The 22,176-nt window shown below is 54.1% G+C and overlaps 2 protein-coding genes and 2 long non-coding RNA genes across 15 annotated transcripts in view; 2 read left to right on the top strand and 2 right to left on the bottom strand.

Moving 5' to 3' along the window:
- The first annotated feature begins 730 nt into the window (after nt 1–730).
- Nucleotides 731–1,722, top strand: UQCC4 (ubiquinol-cytochrome c reductase complex assembly factor 4). The gene is made up of 2 exons (XM_015125273.3): nt 731–786; nt 866–1,722. Exons 1-2 carry the CDS (start codon nt 755–757, stop codon nt 1,230–1,232), a joined length of 399 nt encoding a protein of 132 aa, XP_014980759.3. The 5' UTR covers nt 731–754; the 3' UTR covers nt 1,233–1,722.
- On the bottom strand, nt 865–4,210 carry LOC144337844 (uncharacterized). Its single transcript, XR_013411442.1, has 2 exons — nt 4,000–4,210; nt 865–3,047 (listed from the first exon to the last, which is right to left on the bottom strand). It is a non-coding gene; the product is annotated as an uncharacterized LOC144337844 (long non-coding RNA).
- A 1,868-nt stretch (nt 4,211–6,078) lies between these two features.
- The window catches only part of UNKL (unk like zinc finger), a 48,438-nt gene continuing 32,340 nt past the window's right edge, over nt 6,079–22,176 (top strand). For 5 of the 12 annotated variants that reach the window (XR_003725482.2, XM_077985145.1, XM_028841060.2 and 2 more), the window contains exons 1-4: nt 6,079–6,182; nt 6,746–6,955; nt 19,070–19,246; nt 20,847–20,980. Coding sequence is in view for 6 of the 12 variants with exons in the window: in XM_077985145.1 (XP_077841271.1) it covers nt 6,106–6,182; nt 6,746–6,955; nt 19,070–19,246; nt 20,847–20,980 (598 nt within the window). In the remaining 6 variants the exon portion in view is untranslated. Of the gene's footprint in view, nt 6,223–6,745; nt 6,956–19,069; nt 19,247–20,846; nt 21,021–22,176 lie in introns of all 12 variants that reach the window. The other 7 variants (XR_013411367.1, XM_077985147.1, XM_077985146.1 and 4 more) reach the window with 4 other exon arrangements.
- LOC144337837 (uncharacterized) lies at nt 8,508–15,731 on the bottom strand. Its single transcript, XR_013411435.1, has 2 exons — nt 15,679–15,731; nt 8,508–9,299 (listed from the first exon to the last, which is right to left on the bottom strand). It is a non-coding gene; the product is annotated as an uncharacterized LOC144337837 (long non-coding RNA).

Here is a 22,176-nt window from a genome sequence, read left to right as displayed (position 1 = left end):
GGCTGTTAACTTTGTTTCAGAGTCAAACCAAGAACTGAAATCCTTCCCCAAGTTAGCTCTGTCCACGCCCAGGAATGAACCAGGACAGCTTAAGGGTGGGAAGCACGACGCAGCACCTTAGTTAGGTCTGATCTCTTTCACTGTCACAACTTCTCAGTGATAATTTTTGCAAAGGCGGTTTCAGAGGCCGCAGTGATGTGAGATCGCGCCACTGCCGTCCAGTCTGGGTGACAGAGCGAGTCCCTGTCTCATGCAAAGAACCAAACGGGAAAAAAAAACAAAAACAAAAATAGGGCTGCGCCACGGCCTCGGGGAATGCCGGCAGAGAGGTGCGGGCGCCCAGCCCAGGACGGGCAGGGCAGGGCTGAGGGCGCGGATCCCCACCCATGCCCCGAGCACCTTCATGACGGTTCAGAGCTGCTCCGAGGCAAACTCAGACAACTCTCTGAGGACGACGTCCGCCCCCGTGGCGCCCCGCCTCTCTTCGGGGCCAGGGACCCGGGACTCGGTCCTATTCGAAAGGGACAGAGAACTACATTTCCCGGCATGCCGTCGCGTTCTCCGTCGGCGCTGGGGCTTGCGACGGAAAAAGCTCGCCGCAGTTAAACGTCATTTCCGTTGCGCTACTGGAACCACGTTCTGTAGTCGTGAGCGGAGGCCTGGTATGGCGTCCGGTTTCCGATTTCCTCTTTCGGGCGACGGAACTGACGCCATCACGGCGCGCCCCGGCGTCGAACGCGGAGTCAAGTCTGTAATGAACCGTGTCCTGTGTGCCCCGGCGGCCGGGTGAGCTCCTCAAGGTCTGGGAGGGTCGAGGGCAGGCACCGGCGGGCGGGCGGAGCGCTTACTGCTCTCTCTTTTCCAGGGCCGTCCGGGCGCTGAGGCTCATGAGCTGGGCTTCTGGAAGCCTTCATCCGGTGCCCCGTTCCCGGGATGTGGCCCAGCCTGCCGCCGTGGAAGAGGACGACCCTGACCGCCCCATTAAGTTTTCCTCCAGCAAAGCTAACCCTAGCCGCTGGTCTGTGGGCCATTCCACGGGAAAGGAACATCATCGGCCCTGGTGGAAGGTGCTGCCCCTCAGCTTCTTCCTCATGGCGCTGGTCATCTGGTGCTACCTGAGGGAGGAGAGCGAGGCGGATCAGTGGCTGGGACGGGTGTTGGGAGAGGAGCCAGAGCCCCGTGATCGTTCTGAGGAGCCTGAAACTCCAGCTGCCCACGGAGCGAGAAGTTAACGGGGTGGCCGCCGGGGCTGGCAGGAAGGGAGCTGACAGCCGCCCTTCGGATTTGATGTCACTGTTTGCCCGTGACTGTCCTGGCTATGCGTGCGTCCTCCGCACTGAAGGACTTGGATGGTGGGTGGAGCACTTGGTTATGCTGATCTGCGTGAAGGCGGAGTAGAATCTGAGCAAATCGGAACCTGCTCCTTGCCTGGCGCTTGATGTCCAAGGATTCCATCCGCAAGACCTTTTTTCAGATCCTTAGGAAAGGTTTCAGTTGCACTGTGTGCTGTTGGATTTGCCCAGTCTTTGTATAACATAATCATATTTCCAAAGCAATTCTGGTGACACTTGTAATCCGGTGTTAGTGTGCAGGTAATTTGCTTTCTGAGATAGATTGGCAGAAGTGTGAAACTTTATTACATACTGTGTGGCCTGTGCAAAGAACACTTCTCCATATTAGTTCTGCACAATAACAAATTGAAAATAAATTTTAATTTTATAATATGGGGTTAGATGATTCCTTTTCGCATCTAGTTTTTAAAAAGGGGGTATTTTAGCAGTTATTGTTTTTTATTTTAGTCTTACCAGAGCACATAAGTTAGTTGCACCAGCAGCTATTTTTAAAAGTTTCGTTTTCCTTTTTTTTTTTTTTTTCCCCTGAGAGTGGGAACTGAGGAGAGAAATCTACAGATATATCACCAAATAGTACCAGAAATGAGGAACTTTGGCAGTTTTCTGCAAAACTTTTTAAGCAAAGCAACAATTTTCTGAGTAGAATACAGCTAATGAGTAATTTCTTTTCACAAATGATGGGCTCTATTTTGGGTTACCTAAGTGATATTTGTTGTTTTTGTTTTTTGTTGTTTTTCATTTTCGAGACAGGGTCTTACTCTGTCGCCCAGACTGGAGTGCAGTGGCACAGTTTTGGCTCACTGCACCCTCTGTCTCCTGGGTTCAAGCGATTCTTCTGCCTCAGCCTCCCGAGTAGCTGGAACTATGGGCTTGTGCCACCACACCCAGATCATTTTTATATTTTCAGTAGAGACGGGGTTTTGGCATGTGCCAGGCTGGTCTCAAACTCCTGACCTCAAGTGATCTCTCCTCCTTGGTCTCCCAAAGTGCTGGGATTACAGGTAGGAGCCACCGCGCCCGGCCCCAGATTTTTTTGTCTCTTTTTTTGAGGTGGAGTCTTGCTCTGTCACCTAGGCTGGAGTGCAGTAGTAGGATCTTGGCTCACTGCAACCTCCGCCTCCTGGGTTCAAGCGATTCTCCTGCCTCAGCCTCCAGGGTAGCTTCAATCACAGGCATGCGCCACCACACCCGTCTAATTTTTGTATGTTTAGTAGAGATGGGGTTTCTCCATGTTGGCCAGGCTGGTCTTGGAGTCCCAACCTCAAGTGATCTGCCCGCCTTGGCCTCCCAAAGTTCTGGGATTACAGGTGTGAGCCACTGTGCCCAGTCAATTGTTTTCATACATATATACATATACATTTTTGACAATGTGACTGTCCCACATGCAGCAGATCCCAAGTGCCTCCAGGGCAGTGATCTGGGAGGGCTTTTCCAGTTGCTGACCTCACACCTGTGCCATGGACAGACCCAGGGCCAGCTGGGGATGGTGGGCGGATCTTCCCTACTCCTGGAGTTTTCAAAGGATGGTAACAGAGCAGGTTGATAGGTGAACAGTTAATTCAGTACAGTTAGTATTTATTATTATTAGTTTTTGAGATGGAGTCTTACTCTGTTACCTAGGCTGGAGTGCAGTGGTACAATCTTGGCTCACTGCAACCTCTGCCTCCCGGGTTTAAGCACTTCTGCCCCAGCCTCCTGAGTAGCTGGGATTACAGGCACACCACCACTCCTGGCTAATTTTTGTATTTTTAGTAGAGACAGGGTGTTGCCATGTTGGCCAGGCTGGTCTTGAACTCCTGACCTTGGGCGATCTGCCCACCTTGGCCTCCCAAAGTGCTGGGGTTACAGGCAGGAGCCACTGCGCCCAGTTGTATTTAACTATTTTTGTAGTGTGTTTGTCTTGTTTTCCCGACTGGGCTGTAGGTTTTACTTTCCCCAGGGTACATGGCACACTGACCTCCCCAGATAAGCATTTGAGAGGGAGACCATTGTAAGCATGCTAGAACAGACGTAACTGCGCGATACTTGAGATGACATAGCTGGGCAGAAGGTGGAAATTGTTTTTTTTTTTTTCGAGGTGGAGTCTCTGTCGCCCAGGCTTGAGTGTGGTGGTGTGATCTCGGCTCACAGCAACCTCTGCCTTCCGGGTTCAAGCAATTCTCCTGCCTCAGCCTCCTGAGTAGCTGGGATTACAGGCACGCACCACTGCACCCGGCTAATTGTTTTGTATTTTCAGTAGAGACGGGTTTCACTATGTTGGCTAGTCTGGTCTCAAACTCCTGATTACTAACGGGGTTGAGCCACTGCGCCCGGCCAGAAATTGTTTTAAAACGAAAATTCTTTCAAGGAATATGTTAGCCCAAATGGTCACATCTAAACCGATGAACTGTCTCAGAAGGTCCTGCCAGTGCTGTGCATTTTGTCCCCAAGAAAAGTGAAATACTTATAAATTCACAGTGAAAAACCTGGGGTTGGCTGGGTGCGGTGGCTCATGCCTGTAATCCCAGCACTTTGGGAGGCCGAGGCGGGCGGATCACGAGGTCAGGAGGTCAAGACCATCCTGGCTAACACGGTGAAACCCCGTCTCTACTAAAAAAACACAAAAAATTAGCCGGGTGCGGTGGCGGGCGCCTGTAGTCCCAGCTACTGGGGAGGCTGAGGCAGGGGAATGGTGTGATCCCAGGAGGCAGAGCTTACAGTAAGCTGAGATCGTTCCACTGCACTCCAGCCTGGGCGATAGAACAAGACTCTGTCTCAAAAAAAAAAAAAAAAAAAAAAAAAGGAAAACCTGGGGTTATTAAATCTGGTACCACCCTGGGTTTTAGAGAACATTTCTTCCAAAGCATGAAAAAAAAAAATGATACTTTCAATAAGCCTTACATCAGTTTCCTTTGATTTCTTCAAGGAAGATGCCCCTGGGGTGTGGAGGAACAGCAGGCGTCTTCACTCATACGTTTATAGCAAAGATCCCCAAATTCCTAAACCCTAAGCCTCAAATCCTTTTCCTAGCTTTAGCAGGCTCCATAGACACCTCTGCTGGGCAGCTCACAGGCTCCTTAAACTCCAAAATGGAATTAATCTCCCCCAATCCTGTCGCTTCTCCCTCGTTCTGTATTCCTGCAAGCCAGAGACCTGGGCATCATCCTAGACTCCCTTTCCATTCCTAGCACCCTGGGAGTCTTCAAGATCTGTTTATTCCTCTCTGAAGAATTCCCAGGCCCTGTCCTTCCTGCTTGACTTCATTTTCCTGCTTGACTCAACTTGAAAATACCATTTTCTTCATTATCATTTTAGTTTTAAGATTTAAATATAATGTTTGTAGAAATAATTCATTTAGAAAACGTGAACCTGGCTGGGCGCTGTGGCTCATGCCTGTAATCCCAGCACTTTGAAAGGCTGAGGCAGGTGGATCACCTGAGGTTGGGATTTGGAGACCAGCCTAACCAACGTGGAGAAACCCCATCTCTACTAAAAATAAAAAAATTAGCTGGGCGCGGTGGTGAATGCCTGTAATCACAGCTACTCCGGAGGCTAAGGCAGGAGAATTCCTTGAACCTGGGAGGCGGAGGTTGCAACAGTGAGCTGAGATCGAGCCACTGCACTCCACCCTGGGTAACAACAGTGAAACTCCGTCCCCCCCCACCTCTCCCCCGCCAAAAGAAAAGAAAATGTGAACCTATAAAGAAATTTATCCTACCAGCAAATGATAGTTTTTGTTGTTTTACAGTAATAATATATTTTTTAAAAACCTGACATACTTGGAACAAATCTGTAGGAAGTGATTTGTTTTTAACCTAAATGGGCACATTTTTCTTTTTCTTTTTTTTTTTTTTTTTTTGAGACGGAGTCTCACTCTGTTGCCCAGGCTGGAGTGCAGTGGCGCGATCTCGGCTCACTGCAAGCTCCGCCTCCCGGGTTCACGCCATTCTCCTGCCTCAGCCTCCCGAGTAGCTGGGACTACAGGTGCCCGCCACCTCGCCCGGCTAGTTTTTTGTATTTTTAGTAGAGACGGGGTTTCACCGTGTTAGCCAGGATGGTCTTGACCTTCTGACCTCGTGATCCGCCCGCCTTGGCCTCCCAAAGTGCTGGTATTACAGGCGTGAGCCACCGCGCCCAGCCTCCTACCACTAACAATTCTTAGGAAACGCTGTTTCTATCAAATCACGTATAGCACTTAGAGTTTTCCATTTTCTCGGCTACTGGGCTGTTGGGGGAGGGGGGCCTCAAGTGTTTGCAAAATAACTGTGATAATTACCTTTGTAGATGAATCTTTGAATGTAAGTTTTTGAGGTCAGGGTTCGAAATGGAAGAAATTCCTTTTTACAAAGGCCAGGACCCCTTGGCTCTTCCGCCCCGTGCCTGGCTCCCCCTGACATTAGCCTCTTGGTTAGTGTGTGGAAGACCAGCTCTATTGAGATACAACTCTTGTGATTAATTCATGTAAAATACACGGTTATGTCGGGTCATGTCACAGCAGGGGCGACCATCGCGGGTCCCACGCGCGGCCCCGGGCAGGGCCCCCTCCCACCCGCGTCCCAGGCCGGGGACCGCAGGGCACGGCAGGGTAGGGCGGGGCGCGGGGTTGGGGCGGGGGCGGGGTCTGTGGCCGGGGGCGGGGCTGGGGCTGGGGCGGGGCTGGGGTCTGCGGGCCGGGGGCGGGGCAGCGGGGGGCGTGGCCGCGGGGGGCGCGCGAGGAGATCCGGGGGCGGGGGCGCCGGCGCGGCGCATGCGCGCTGCATTGTTTTGACTGAAAATGCCGTCGGTTTCGAAAGCGGCGGCGGCGGCGCTGAGCGGGTCCCCCCCGCAGACTGAGAAGCCGACCCACTACAGGTCAGCGCCCGTCCGGCCTGCGGCCCCCCGCCCGCGCCCGGTACAGCTCGGAGCCTCCCGCCGGGGCTTGCGCCGCCTCCGCCTCCCCTTCGCCGTCCCGGCGCCCCCTGGCCTCCGCGCCGCGCCTGGTCTGGGGGGGCCACGACCCTCTGCGCTCGGCGGCCTCCGCCTGAGGTCGGAGCGCGGCGCCAGGGTCTGGGACGGCACCCGGTTCCGGGGTCCACGCGCCTCTGGGAGGGAGGAACGCCCCGGGGTTGGGGGCTGCGCCTGGGCTCGGGGACCGGGACCCTCTGCTCCGGCTGCTGACCCTGAGGTCACAGCGGGTCGCCCAGGGTCCGGGGTGGCGCTTGGGCTTGGGGACCAGGGTCAGCGCCTGGGCTTCGAGGTCGGGTGAGGGTCGTATCTGGAGTCGGGATGGGGGTGGGCGCAGCGCCCGGGACCCGCCAGGAATCTGAGTGCAGGTCGACCCTGGGGTTGGAGCGCCTGAGGCCGGTGGGTCCCGCCGCCCACGAGTCCCCGGAGGTGCTGCCGGAAGCGAGCTGCGGCGCTGTCTGTGTTTGTAGGTACCTGAAGGAGTTCAGGACGGAGCAGTGCCCCCTGTTTTCACAGCACAAGTGCGCGCAGCACCGGCCGTTCACCTGCTTCCACTGGCACTTCCTCAACCAGCGGCGCCGCAGGCCCCTCCGCAGGCGCGACGGCACCTTCAACTACAGCCCCGACGTGTACTGCTCCAAGTACAACGAAGCCACCGGCGTGTGTCCCGACGGCGACGAGTAAGCGGTCGCGAGGGGGCGCCGCTGCCCGGGGGGAGGTGGGGGCCTCCGCCCAGGGACTCGGCCTGGACCCTCAGCGGACGCCGTGGTGTCCATTCCTGGCCTCTGTCGAGGGCGTCGTAATTATATGCTGAAGTTTTCTAGTGACCGACCAGGGATGCTGGGGAGGCGTTTCCTAGTCTCAGGCCAGTTCCGGAGAGATTATATGGGTTTTAGGGGTAACGCTTGTGTGACTCAAACCAATTTTGCTTCACTTGCCACTTTTTTTTGTTTATTTGTTTTTTGTTTTTTGAGACAGAGTTTCGCTCTTGTTGCCCAGGCTGGAGTGCATGGCATGATCTCGGTTCACTGCAGCCTTCACCTCCCGGGTTCAAGTGATTCTCCTGTCTCAGCCTCCTGAGTAGCTGGGATTACAGGCATGTGCCACCACGCCCAGCTAATAGAGTAAAATAATTTTACTCTATGTTTAGTAGAGACAGGGTTTCTCCATGTTGGTTAGGCGGGTTTTGAACTCCCAACCTCAGGTGATCTACTCGCGCCAGCCTCCCAAAGTGCTGGGATGACAGGTATGAGCCACCGTGCCTGGCCCCACTTTTTTTTTTTTTTTTTTTTTTGAGACAGGGTCTTGCTCTGTCACTGGGGCTGGAGTGCAATGATGGGACATGGCTCACTGCAGCCACCAACTCCTAGGCTCAAGTGATCTTCCCTTCTCAGCCTCCCAAGTAGCTGGGACTGCAGGCTCATGCCATACCAGCTAATTTTGCATAGTTTTTGTAGGGATGGGGTCTTACTACATTGCCCAGGCTGGTCTTGAACTTCTGGGCTCAAGTGATCCTCCTGCCTCAGCCTCCCAAAGTGCTGGGATTCCAGGTGTGAGCCACTGTGCCTAGCTGTTTCCCACTCTTGATTTGACACAGTTCCTGCATCAGAACCAACCACTGGCCAAGTGCATTGTTCTGTGTTTCTGTAGAGATGGGGTTTTTTTTTTTTTTTTTTTTTTGAGACGGAGTCTTGCTCTGTCGCCCAGGCTGGAGTGCAGTGGCGCAATCTCGGCTCACTGCAAGCTCCGCCTCCCGGGTTCACGCCATTCTCCTGCCTCAGCCTCCCGAGTAGCTGGGACTACAGGCGTCCGCCACTGCGCCCGGCTAATTTTTTTCTATTTTTAGTAGAGACGGGGTTTCACCATGGTCTCGATCTCCTGACCTTGTGATCCGCCCGCCTCGGCCTCCCAAAGTGCTGGGATTACAGGCGTGAGCCACCGTGCCCGGCAGAGATGGGGTTCTTGCTGTAGCCTGGTCTGGTCTCAGTCTCCTGGGCACAGTGATCCTCCCTCCTTGGCCTCCCAAAGTCCTGGGATTCCAGGCATGATCCACGGCGCCTGGCCAGGTTTTGGAGCATTTTGTAGCGGTCGCTTGCTTTCCACGCAGACAGCTTGTTAGAATATTCACGCTGTAGAGTATATCTGGGATGTTTCCTTTCTTGATGTTTACATATTTATTTTAATTTTAGAAAAGATAGTAAAGTTTTTATGTGCAGACTCATTTATGTAGCATTGAGATTGAGTCTTGCTCTGTCATCCCGGTTGGAGTGCAGTGGCATGATCTTTGCTCACTGCAACCTCTACCTTCCAGGTTCAAGTGACCTGCCTCAGCCTCCTGAATAGCTGGGATTACAGGCACCCACCACCACACCTGGCTAATTTTTTGTATTTTTAATAGAGACGGGGTTTTGCCATGCTGGCCAGGCTGGTCTCAAACTCCTGACCTCAGGTGATTCACCCTCCTTGGCATGTTAAAGTGCTGGGATTACAGGTGTGAGCCACCATGCCTGGCCCCTGTGTAGCACTTTTAAAGTTAAGAAATCAACGTTTTGTTTTGGTTTTTTTCTTTTTTTACAAGTTTCCTAATAGTGTTATGAACAGATGTCTTTATTTTGAAGTATGTAAAATGGGAAAACAGGGAAAATACAAGTCAGATTGTATATTCACAGACCGGTGGGAGGTGGTGTCAGGTTCTACTTGCTTCCTGTGGGCTGCTGGCAGAGGGTGGAGGGCGGACGGTGGTCCATTCCTACCGAGGAGTGAATGGCGGCAGTTGCAGTCTTGAAGTCTCCATCCTCTGATCTTTTGGAAGGAGCTGATTCTCCAGGGACCTTCCCGTTGGAGGCTGCTTTCAGTGCGGAGACCCGTGTGAAGTCTGTTTTTCTGTATTTTTTCAACAGTGCTTAGCCCAGGGGATAAATTTTTCTAATTTTTTTTTAGGGATGCTAGAAACTTTAAATACTGAAATGTTTTTAATTGCACATTGAATAGTGTTTGTTTTGTTTTTGTTTTGAGACGAAGTTTCTGTCACGCAGGCTGGAGTGCAGTGGCGCCATCTCGGCTCACTGCAACCTTCACCTCCCGGGTTCAAGCGATTTTCCTGCCTCAGCCTCCCAAGTAGCTGGGATGACAGGTGTGTGCCACCACGCCCAGCTGATTTTTGTATTTTTAGTAGAGACTGGGTTTCTCCATGTTGGTCAGGCTGGTCTTGAACTTCTGACCTCATGATTTGCCCACCTCGGTCTCCCAAAGTGCTAGGATTACAGGCGTGAGCCACTGCGCCCAGCTGTTTGTTTTTTGAAACAGGGTCTTGCTCTGTCCCCTGGGCTGGCGTGCAGGGGCACGAACATGGCTCACTGCAGCTTGAACCTCCAGGGCTCAAACGATCTTCCTGCCTCAGCCTCCTGAGCAGCTGGGGCCACAGGAGTGCTCTGTCACTCCTGGCTAATTTAGTATTACTGCTTTTTTGAGACCAAGTCTCACTCTGGTTGCCTGGGCTGGAGTGCAGTGGTACGATCTCAGCTCACTGCAGCCTCTACCTCCTGGGGTCAGGTGATTCTCCCTCTTCAGCCTCTGGAGTAGCTGGGACTACAGACTCTCTACACCACGCCTGGCTAATTTTTTTGTATTTTTAGTAGAGATGGGGTTTTGTTACGTTGTCCAGGCTGGTCTCAGTCTCAAACTCCTGGACTCAAGTGATCCTCCCACCGCAGCCTCCCAGAGTGCTAGGATAACAGGTGTGAGCCACCACACACCTTGGCTCACTTTTTTTTTTTTTTTGTAGAGATGGAGTCTCACTGTGTTGCCCGGCCTCAGGCGATCCTCCCACCTTGACCTCCCCAAAGTGCAGGGATTGTAGGTGCAAACCACCACACCTGGCTCTAGTGTTGTTAAGGCAGGTTGGTGCCTAAACTTGAAGTAATGTAGCCAGCCCGTTTTGGTGAGGATGATGATGTACTTCTAGGCGGTTCTGAAAGTGCATAATTGAATTGCTTTTTGAGCCACTGTTTACTGCAAATGGGGCTTTCAAAGGCAGGTATTTGTCTAGTTAATGTCTGGGCTCAGCCCCTAATTTCCCTTGGTCAAGCCACTTATCTGCCCAGATCTGGGATCCTGAGTTTCGAGTGGGGCCAGTGCTGCCTAACTCTGGTGCGGGGGTTCCAGAAGTGTGAATACGAGCACCCAGCCTGTCTGACCCCGCTCCAATGTTGAATACGGGGCACTGATTGGCAGCGCTCTGTCACCCAGGCTGGAGTGCAATGGTGCAATCTCAGCTCACTGTAACTTCCACCTCCCGGGTTCAAGCGATTATACTGCCTCAGCCTCCCGAGTAGCTGGAATTACAGGCGTGCACCACCACGCCCGGCTAATTTTGTGTTTTTAGTAGAGATGGGGTTTCTCCATGTTGGTCAGGCTGGTCTCGAATTCCCGACCTCAGGTGATCTGCCCGCCTCAGCCTGCAAAAGTGCTGGGATTACAGGTGTGCAGCCCTGCACCCGGTGAGAAAGCATCTTTCCATAACTGTTTCTTTTTTTGGAGATGGAATCTCACTCTCACTCTGTCTCCCAGACTGGAGTGCAGTGGCGCAATCTCGGCTCACTGTATCCTTTGCCTCCTGGGTTCAAGCAATTATTCTGCCTCAGCCTACCAAGTAGCTGGGATTATAGGCGTGTGCCAGCACGCCTGGCTAATTTTTGTATTTTTAGTAGAGATGGGTTTCGCCGTGTTGGCCAGGCTGGTCTTGAACTCCTGACCTCAGGTGATCTGCTAGCCTCGGCCTCCAAAAGTGCTGGGATTACATGCATGAGCCACCATGAGCCACTGCGCCCGGCCTCATAACTGTTTTGGTTCCGGAGTCTGGAAGTCCTGGTGTGGACTCAGCCCCACTGCTAGGCACAGGGTGGTGTCCAGTTCTTACAGGGACCGACAGTGCTGTGGTAAGCGCCTGCCTCGAGGTGGTCGCTTCAAGCCGTGCTCAAGTAGCAGTTCCATAACACGATTATTCATTACACAAATATTAGCCTGCTGTCTGAATGGCTTACAGTTTATAATTGAGGGTGGTAAGTGGGGCTAAGATGCCTGTTTGGTGTTTTGTTTTGGATGCATCCTGGGTATATCCACATATAATAAGGAAATTTCCTTATTTTATTTAATATTTTGTTTGTAGCATGTGAATGACTTGCTTTGGCCGGCCCTTTCGGAGGTGTTTGACAGGCTGCCTCCCCTGGGAATCTCCTCCGTAATTACCCTTCGTTCCCTGGGAGTGGAACTTCCTTACCACTGCACACAGGGGATAGCCAGTTTGTCCCACTGAAGTGCCTGCTCTGGTTCTCATTGAGGGTTGCCTCAGAATTTGTAAATAGATGAACGTTCAGAATAAGGACAGGACTTTCCTTTTCTTTCTTTCTTTTTTTTTTTTTTTTGAGATGGAGTCTCAAAAAAAAACAGTCCAGCCTCTTGCTCAGGCTGGAGTGCAGTGGTGCGATCTCGGCTCGCTGCAAGCTCTGCCTCCCAGGTTCACACCATTCTCCTGCCTCAGCCTCCCGAGTAGCAGGCGCCTGCCATCAGCCAGGGCCTTCCTTTTCTTTAGTTCATTGGTTTTTGAAATTTCTATTTTGGCTGGGCGCGGTGGCTCACGCCTGTAATTCCAGCACTTTGGGAGGCCGAGGCGGGTGGATCATGAGGTCAGGAGATCGAGACCATCCTGGCTAACATGGTGAAACCCCGTCTCCACTAAAAATACAAAAAATAAGCTGGGCGTGGTGGCGGGCGCCTGTAGTCCCAGCTACTCGGGAGGCTGAGGCAGGAGAATGGCGTGAAGCTGGGAGGCGGAGCTTGCAGTGAGCCGAGATCGTGCCACCGCACTCCAGCCTGGGCGACAGAGCGAGACTCCGTCTCAAAAAAAAAAAAAAAAAAAATTCTATTTTGGGTGTTGATACTACCAACCTGTTATTTTACACATAAATGTGTATCAGAGAGCAGAGACCCTTAGCACATGTCAGGCCTGGCTCTTGGTTCTGGCTGGAGGCGCTGGGGCTGAGCTGTAGGGCAGAGCAGGACTGGGACCCCAGGAGGGCCCCCCGCTGCTGGCGCCTCCTTTCCTGGGCAGGCTGGCACCTCGCTCCACCCCTGCCTGCTCAGTGGCTGCCTCAGTGTCAGCCCCTCCTGGGGTCAGCCTCACTGGCACCAGCTCCTGCGGGCGCCTCTGCCGTCACCGCCCCCTCCGTGGAGGGTGACCTCCTCCAGCCCCTGCTGTCATCCCTTCTCTCCTCCTTCCATGGTCCCCCAGGTCACTTCTCAGCGTCCTCCCCAATTCTCTGTGGGCACCCCCTCCGGTGCCTGCCCCCGTGGGTGCCCCCACTGTGCGACCTTTCCTAGGTGGGTGGCCGCCGCTGGTTGCACCCCAAGTCGTGCCGGTCCTGTGAGCATCGTGGGGATCCCGGGCCCCGACCCGCCTGGCTCGGGAAAGGCCCTTTGTTCTGCGGGACACGCCCCTCCCTTGCGTGCCCGCGATTGGCTGCCCCAGGTCACGTGTAGGGCCCCGCCCCCGTGGGAACTGTCCTGACATGGGGGCGTGGCAGCCCCCGTGGGGGCGGGGCCTTGAGACTGCGGGGCTGTAGCTGAGGGGCGGGGCGCTTGCTTTTCTCTTTAAACAGATTGTGGTAAAGAAATGGAAAAGACGCCCCGCGGGACCCCGGGCCGCTCCAGGGTCCCTCTTTTTTGTTTGTTTTTCTTTTTTTTTTTCTTTTTTTTTTTTTTTTTGAGACGGAGTCTCGCTCTGTCGCCCAGGCTGGAGTGCAGTGGCCGGATCTCAGCTCACTGCAAGCTCCGCCTCCCGGGTTCACGCCATTCTCCTGCCTCAGCCTCCCGAGGAGCTGGGACTACAGGCGCCCGCCACCTCGCCCGGCTAGTTTTTTTGTATTTCTTAATAGAGACGTGGTTTCACCGTGTTAGCGAGGATGGTCTTGATCTCCTGACCTCGTGATCCGCCTGTCTCGGCCTCCCAAAGTGCTGGGATTACAGGCTTGAGCCACCGCGCCCGGCCTTGTTTGTTTTTCTTTTGAGCCAGGGTCTGGCTCTGTCTCCCCAGCTGGAGTGCAGTGGCTCGGATCTCAGCTCACGGCAACCTCTGCCTCCCGGGCTCAGCTGATCCTCCCACCTCAGCCTCCGAAGTACCGGGAACCACAAGTGCGCCACCACCCCCAGCTAAATTTTTTTTTTTTCTTGTAATTTAATAGAGATGGGGTTTTGCTGTGTTGCACAGGCTGGTCTCCAACTCCTGGACTCAAGTGATCCACCTGCCTCGGCCTCCCAGAGTCCTGGGATTACAGGCGTGAGGCGCCATGCCCAGCCTCTAGGCCCATTTTCTTTTTTTTTAATTTTTTTATTTTTTTTATTTTTTGAGACGGAGTCTCGCTCTGTCGCCCAGGCCGGAGTGCAGTGGCCGGATCTCAGCTCACTGCAAGCTCCGCCTCCCGGGTTCACGCCATTCTCCTGCCTCAGCCTCCCGAGTAGCTGGGACTACAGGCGCCCGCCACCTCGCCCGGCTAGTTTTTTGTACTTTTCAGTAGAGACGGGGTTTCACCGTGTTAGCCAGGATGGTCTCGATCTCCTGACCTCGTGATTCGCCCGTCTCGGCCTCCCAAAGTGCTGGGATTACAGGCTTGAGCCACCGCGCCCGGCCAGGCCCATTTTCATTGGGGAAAAAAAATCCACGTGGCCTGCAGCTGTGTAGCCACAGAACCAGTGGCTATCTGCCAGCCCACCCCTGCCCAGAAGAGCGCCCCTGCACTGTGGCCTGCAGCCACCCTGGGTCTCTTGTTCTCAGGAAGAAACGGGCTCACCCCATTCCTGTGGCGCAGCTTTTCCAGGTTGACGCATAGGTTTGTCGTCTTTTTTTTTTTTTTTTTTTTTTTTTGACAGGGCCTCACTCTGTCGCCCAGGCTGGATCTTGGCTCACTGCAACCTCAACCTCTTGAGCTCAAGTGATCCTCCCACCTCAGACTCCAGAGTAGCTGGGACCGTAGGCGCACACCACCACGCCCAGCGGAATTTTTGTATTTTTTATAGGGATGGGGTCTTACTAGTTTCAAACTTCTGGGCTCAAGTAACCCACCCACCTCTCCTCCCAAAGTGCTGGAATTACAGGAATGAGCCACTGCACCTGGCCTCTGTCTTCTTTCCAGAGCTCTCTTTGGTGGTGTCACCTGGCAGACCTGATACTTCCCGCTTGCCCTGTGGGACCTCCCCAGTCCCCTCCCCAGGGACCTCCCAACTCCTGTCTGGATGGGTCCAGGGTGTGCCTAGCTGGGTCTCCACTGTGCATTCTGTGAGGAACTGGTGGGAGGAGAAACTTTTCCAAGTATCCATTTCTTTTTTTTTTTGTTTTTTGATATGGAATCTCGCTCTGTTGTCCAGGCTGGAGTTCAGTGGTGCAATCCCGGCTCACTGCAAGCTCCGCTTCCCAGGTTCACGCCATTCTCCTGCCTCTGCCTCTGGAGTAGCTGGGACTACAGGCGCCCGCCACCATGCCCAGCAAATTCTTTGTATTTTCAGTAGATGGAGTTTCTCCGTGTTAGCCAGGATGGTCTCGGTCTCCTGACTTCATGATCTGCCCGCCTTGGCCTCCCAAAGTGCTGGGATTACAGGCATGCGCCAACGTGCCCAGCTAACTTTTTTTTTTTTGTATTTTTAGTAGAGATGGGGTTTCCCCATGTTGGCCAGGCTGATCTTTAAGTCCTGACCTCAGGTGGTCCACCCGCCTCAGCCTTCCAAAGTGCTGGGATGACAGGCGTGAGCCCCTGCGCCTGGCCAGGAGTCTGATCTGTTAAAAGATCCAATTGGAATATTTAATTTTAAAATGTTGAATGCCTTAGGACCTAAGGCATAGGTAAAAGATTTACTCACTTCAGGGTGTGTAGGCTGTTGCTGTTTAAACTGATCTCATGATGAGCTTGGGCTTTGGGAGCGAGAAGAAAGCCCGGGGCTGGCCTGGGGCATGAGAGCAATTTTTAAAACTCAGAGGCATCCGGGCACGGTGGCTCATATCTGCAGTCCCAATACTTTAGGAGGCCTAGGCAGGCGGATCGCTTGATCCCAGGAGTTTGGGACCGGCATGGGAAACAGAGCAAGATTCTGTCTCTACAAAAAATTAGGCCGGGCCTGGTGATTCACACCTGTAACCCTAGCACTTTGGGATGCTGAGGCAGACGGATCACCTGAGGTCGGGAGTTCAAGACCAGCCTGGTCGACGTGGTGAAACACCATCTCTACTAAATATACAAAAATTAGCTGGGCATGGTGGCAGGTGCCTGTAATCCCAGCTACTCGGGAGGCTGAGGCAGGAGAATCGCTTAAACCCAGGAGGCGGAGATTGCAGTGAGCCAAGATTGCGCCACTGCACTCTGGCCTGGGTGACAGTGAGACTCTTGTCTAAAAAAAAAAAAAAAAAAAAACCGGCGGGGCGTGGTGGCTCACGCCTGTAATCGCAGCACTTTGGTAGGCCGAGGCGGGCGGATCACGAGGTCAGGAGATCAAGACCATCCTGGCTAACATGGTGAAACCCCGTCTCTACTAAAAATACAAAAAGATTAGCTGGGTATGCTGGTGGGCGCCTGTAGTCCCAGCTACTTGATAGACTGAGGCAGGAGAATGGCGTGAACCTGGGAGGCGGAGCTTGCAGTGAGCCAAGATCATGCCACTGCACTCCACAGCCTGGGTGACAGAGCCAGACCCCGTCTAAAACAAAACAAAACAAAACAAAACAAAAACCAATATAGCCAGGCATGGGGGTGCGCCTGTTCCTCCCATCCCCCGAGCTGTTTCTGTGCTGTGCTTTGGGGCCCCCTCAGCTGGAAGGGAGTCATGTACACTGCCTGTCCCCTAAGCCCGGTGGTTCTCGCACGTTCCCTGGGAACCAGCCAGCAGTGCAGATCCATGGGCCTCGTCCATGCCAGCTGGGGGGACTGCGTGGGCTACAGGCCTCCCAGGTGATTTTGATGCACGTGGCTCGCAGTCTGGAGAATGTGTTAAGGGGGTCTGGTGCACCCTCCTTGGATTCAGGTAAGAGCTGCCTGAGGGAAGGGCAGCTTCTCACACTCCGGGATCTGGCTGCCTCCTATCCGCTGGTCTCGGTGGGTCCAGGGCATTGGAGCGTGAGGCAGAGCGGTTCCCGTGCACTGGGTGTAATCTGGTGGCTCTGCTCACTGATTGTCTCGGATGAATTTGAGAACCATGTGTGTCACCCGACCCCTGGGGGCTCCTGCGTCCCCTCCTTGGGCATCCGTGAGCTTTCTCTTAGGTATTCTCTCTCATTCCTAGGTGTCCATAGAGTAAGGCATTTTTCTAAAACTTCTTCCAGTTTTTCTTTCTTTTTTTTTTTTCTTTTGGCAGACTTTTGCTCTTGTCGCCCAGGTTGGAGTACGCCCAGGTGGCGCGATCTCAGCTGACTGCGACCCCCGCCTCCCGGGTTCAAGTGCTTCTCTGCCTCAGCCTCTCTAGTAGCTGGGATTACAGGCACCTGCTGTCATGCCCGGCTAATTTTGTATTTTTAGTAGAGATGGTTTCACCATCCTGGCAAGGCTGGTCTTGAACTCCTGACCTCGTGATCCACCCACCTCGTCCTCCCAAAGTGCTGGGATTACAGGCGTGAACCACTGTACCCAGCTGCCTGCCTTCCTTCCTTCCTTCCTTCCTTCCTTCCTTCCTTCCTTCCTTCCTTCCTTCCTTCCTTCCTTCCTTCCTTCCTTCCTTCCTTCCTTCCTTCCTTCCTTCCTTCCTTCCTTCCTTCCTTCCTTCCTTCCTTCCTTCCTTCCTTCCTTCCTTCCTTCCTTCCTTCCTTCCTTCCTTCCTTCCTTCCTTCCTTCCTTCCTTCCTTCCTTCCTTCCTTCCTTCCTTCCTTCCTTCCTTCCTTCCTTCCTTCCTTCCTTCCTTCCTTCCTTCCTTCCTTCCTTCCTTCCTTCCTTCCTTCCTTCCTTCCTTCCTTCCTTCCTTCCTTCCTTCCTTCCTTCCTTCCTTCCTTCCTTCCCACCTCTCTCTCCCTCCCTTCCTTCCTCTCCTTTTTTTTTTTTTTTTTTGTGAGACAGGGTCTTGCTCTGTTGCCCATGCTGAAGTGCGGTGGCACAATCACGACTCACTGCAGCCTCGGCCTTTTGGGCTTAAGCGATCCTCCCTCCTCAGCCTCCCAAGTCGCTGAGACCACAGGTGTCCACCGCCACGCTGGGCTAATGTTTAAATTTTTTGTAGAGATAGGGACTCACTATGTTGCCCAGGCTAGTCTTGAACCCCTAGCCTCAAGCAATTCTCCTATCTCTGTCTCCTAAAGTGCTGAGGTTACAGATGTCAGCCAGTGTGCCAGCCCTTCCAAGGCTGAAAAATACCCCATTGTGTGGACGGAGGCCCACGTTTGCCCCGTTGTGTGGACAGAAGCCCACACTTTCCTTACTGGCTCCATTGGCGCCCACTTCAGTGGTTTCCCCCCTTGGCTCTTGCGATTGACGCTGCTGTGAACATGGGTGTGCAGGTGTCTCCTGAAGACCTTGCCTTTGGGATTTTTGGATGTGTACTTAGCAGGATCGCTGGGTACCAGGGTAGCGTTCTAATTTGACTTCTGCTTGGCTGGCTCCTGGGGACCCTGAGAGCCAGCCGGGCACCCCTTCTTCTGCCTCTGTCCCCCTGAGCTTTCAGTGTCTGGCACATCACAGGTGCCCGTGGAGCCTGGGTTGGGCTCTCTGAACTCTGTGTCTCTATTTCCTGGCCTTAGAGGATGGGGCTGGACCTGGTGTTGCTGAATCGCTGTTGGTCCCCAGCCATCCCTGGCCGGAGCTGCTCGTGTCCAGGCTGCAGCCCTGTGCACAGCGAGGTGGGCGGGGCCCTCACGGAGCTCCCCAGCCGGAGCTGGAGGTGAAGGTTTGAGTCCTTACATTGGGGACCTGCAGTGATGGCCCCTGTCATCCTCTGCCTTGGCCCTCAGGCCACTCAGGGTGATTCTGTGACCAGTCGGGGCTCGGCACCATTGACTTCTCAGGGTCTTCTGTGTGTCCCCTTGCCTCCTTCTGGAGTGACCTACCTGGAGGTGCCCAGGAATGCCGGAGCGGTTTGTGTCGTCTCTGTATCTCTGTTGCTGCTGCCTGCCTGTGACTTGGGCCTTGGCAGCTGCTTCCCCTCCCTGCTGCACCCCGTCCTGCTCCAGGAGCCGCCTGTGACTCCCCAGGAGCGTGGCTCTGGGCCTGCAGGTGGCCCATGGGATGGTGACGCTGCCTCACCTGTGCTGCCCACCACGCCATCTGCCTCCTCTTCTGCCCATGCCCCTTGTCTCCCCCAGCCGCGTCCAGGGCCCTGTGCTTATTCCCTCCCCTACGTCCCTCCTGGGGTCCCTGAAAGCAGCAGGACACTGGGCAGGTGGGGCCCCCACTTTGTGCCAATGACTGGTCAGGAAGGTGAGGCAGCCTGTGTGCAGGGCGTGAACTCTCATTCCTACACAGGTTTAAAAGTTTATTTGGAACATTAGGAAGGATGAGCTTTGTGGAAATTCAGCGTTGTGTTTCCTGCTGTGTTTGGCTCACTGGGGGTTTGCGGTGGTCTGTGTTTGATTAGTTGGGGGTTTGCGGTGGTCTGTGTACCTTTGGGGACAGGTGCTGTGTTCAGGGTGTCTGTCCTGATCAGAACAGGAATCTGGGAGAAGGGAAGGGAATTCACTGTTTGCCACGTGCTGATGGGGTGTGGACCCAGGGAGCTTAGTAGGGCTGCCTCTGGGTCCATGAGAACCAGGCATTATGTGCCCCTCTGTTCCCCAGGTGTCCCTACCTGCACCGGACAACAGGGGACACGGAACGCAAATACCACCTGCGTTACTACAAGACGGGAACCTGCATCCACGAGACGGATGCGCGTGGCCACTGCGTGAAGAACGGGCTGCACTGTGCCTTCGCGCACGGCCCCCTGGACCTGCGGCCGCCCGTGTGTGACGTCAGGTGAGTGAGCATCCACGGTGGGCACTCAGCCAGCGGCTTGCCTGCCTGCTGCTGCAGGCTCTGCTGGCCCAAATCTCTCTCTTCCAGAAGTTGTTTCTGAGTCTGGATGTTAGTCCTTTTTTTTTTTTTTTTTTGAGACGGAGTCTTGCTGTGTTGCCCAGGCTGGAATGCAGTGGCGCAATCTCAGCTCACTGCAAGCTCCGCCTCCTAGGTTCACACCATTCTCCTGCCTCTGCTTCCCGAGTAGCTGGGACTACAGGCGCCCGCCACCACACCCAGCTAATTTTTTTTTTTTTGTATGTTTAGTAGAGACCAGATTTCACCATGTTGGTCAGGATGGTCTCGATCTCTTGACCTCGTGATCTGCCTGCCTTGGCCTCCCAAAGTGCTGGGATTACAGGTGTGAGCCACCTCGCCCAGACCTTTTTTTTTTTTTTTTTTTTTTTTTTTGAGGTACAGTCTCTCTCTGTCACTCAGGCTGGAGTTCAGTGGCACGATCTCAGCTCACTGTAACCTCTGCCTCCCAGGTTCAAGTGATTCTCCTGTCTCAGCCTCTTGAGTAGCTGGGATTACAGGTGCCGGCCCAGCTAAGTTTTGTATTTTTAGTAGAGATGGCGTTTCACCCTGTTGGCCAGGCTGGTCTCGAACTCCTGACCTCAAGTGATCCTCCCACCTCAGCCTCCCAGAGTGCTGGGATTACAGGTGTGAGCTACCAGACCCAGCCTTTGGATGTTACTTCTTTCTTTTTTTCTTTTCCTTTTTTGTTTTGTGGAACGGAATCTCGCTCTGTCACCCAGGCTGGAGTGCAGTGGTGCGATCTCGGCTCACTGCAAGCTCTGCCTACCAGGTTCACACCATTTTCCTGCCTCAGCCTCCCGAGTAGCTGGGACTACAGGCGCCCGCCAGCACACCGGGGTTTTTGTTTTGTATTTTTGGTCGAGACGGGATTTCACCGTGTTAGCCAGGATGGTCTGGATCTCCTGACCTCGTGATCCGCCCGCCTCGCCCTCCCAAAGTGCTGGGATTACAGGCGTGAGCCACCGCGCCCGGCCTGGATGTTATTTCTAATGAGACAATCCCTCACCTCTTCTCACTGGGTGTTTCTTCTCTGGGTCCGGCAGGCAGCTCAGTGGGGTTGAGGTTGTGAGGCACTACTTTCCGGGAGAACGAACTCCGCACACAGTCTGGGGCTGCAGGAAAGCAAATCCTGCCCAAAGAAGACTCCGCTCTTACGTGGGTCGGGCCGAGTGTAGTGGCTCATACATGTAATCCCAGTGCTGTGGGAGGCCAAGGTGGGAGGATTGCTTGAGCCCGGGGGGTGGAGGCTGCAGTGAGCCGTGGTTACGTCACTGCACTCCAGCCTGGGGGCAGAGCCAGACCCTGTGTCAGATAAAACAAAGCAAACAAAGTGAAGTGGTTGGGATTTGGATGAGGACTGTGGGCCAGGACAGGGGAGCATCTACACACTAGACGCCGTCCTGAACGTTCGGCTGCAGCCTCTCTGTGCAGTGGTGGGAGGGGGGCCTGCCCTCCAGTGACCTCGTCTCAGCTTTGGAGGCTCCAGACTCAGAGCCGTGACCACTGTGTCCTTGGCTTGCAGGGAGCTGCAGGCTCAGGAAGCCTTGCAGAACGGCCAGCTGGGCAGCGGGGAAGGGGTCCCAGATCTGCAGCCTGGGGTCTTGGCCAGCCAGGCCATGATTGAGAAGATCCTGAGCGAGGACCCCCGGTGGCAAGGTAACTCCACGGCCGCAGCTGAGGGCGGTGGGAGGGGCGGGCACAGCGCAAGAACAGCTTGGGCCACTCGGTTCTCCATGCTTTTCAGTTTATGTGCAGGGTGATCAGACGGGGAAACTGAGGCTCATGGAGTTCAATACCAACCCCTCCCCCACAGTGGGTGGGTGCTGAGTAGGATTTGGGCCCAGGTGCCTTCCCCACACCTGCTCTGAATCTCTGCAGCAACTGGCATCTCAGTGGGGTCAGCTATTGACCAAGTGGCCAAGGGGGTAGTAGCACAACTCCCCCGGAATTTGTGGGGCGTCGTGTCCCAGAGCCGGGGCACCCACCAGGCACCCACCAGGATGCCCAGCAGAACCCTCAGCCCTGCGCCTCTCTGGGGTGGTGCTCTAGACAGCAGCTTTCAAATCCCTGGGCTTGGCTGGAAATGCATGGACCAGAGGGCTGTCCCTCAGGGCTGGGGGACGTGCATTCCTGGCTGGCACATAGACGAGGTTATATGCAGGGGAGAGTTTGATTTGAAAAAAAATGTAGTAAGGCCGGGGGCACTGGCTCATGCCTGTAATCTCATCACTTTGGGAGGCTGAGGTGGGTGGATCACTTGAGGTCAGGAGTTCGAGGCCAGCCTGGCCAACATGGTGAAACCCCATCTCTACTAAAAATATAAAAAATTGGCCGGTTGTGGTGGTGGGCGCCTGTAGTCCCAGCTACTTGGGAGGTTGAGGCTGGAGAATCTCTTGAACCCGAGAGGTAAAGGTTGCAGTGAGCCAAGATCACACCACTGCATTCTAGCGTGGGCGACAGAGGCTCTGTCTCAAAAAAAAAAAAAAGTGGTAAAATGCACATAACATAAAATGCACCATTTTTAAGTGTACAGTTCAGTGGCATTTAGCACGTTTGCAGTGTTGTGCAGCCGCCACCTCTCTCTAGTTCCAGAACATTCCATCCCTGCGAAAGGAACCCCCTGCTTGTGAGCACTTCCTCCCCGACCCCTCACTGGTCCTGCACCACTGGCCTGCATCCGAGCTCTGTGAATGTGCCTATTCTGGACGCTTCGTATGGCAGCAATTTTTTTTTTTTTTTTTTGAGACGGAGTCTCTCTGCTGCCCAGGCTAGAGTGCAGTGGCCAGATCTCAGCTCACTGCAAGCTCTGCCTCCCAGGTTCATGCCATTCTCCTGCCTCAGCCTCCTGAGTA

This window comes from Macaca mulatta, chromosome 20, assembly GCF_049350105.2.
Source record: "Macaca mulatta isolate MMU2019108-1 chromosome 20, T2T-MMU8v2.0, whole genome shotgun sequence".
Classification (NCBI taxonomy): domain Eukaryota; kingdom Metazoa; phylum Chordata; class Mammalia; order Primates; family Cercopithecidae; genus Macaca; species Macaca mulatta.
Note: the sequence above shows the minus strand (reverse complement) of the source record. Positions and strands in the feature narration are given on the sequence as shown.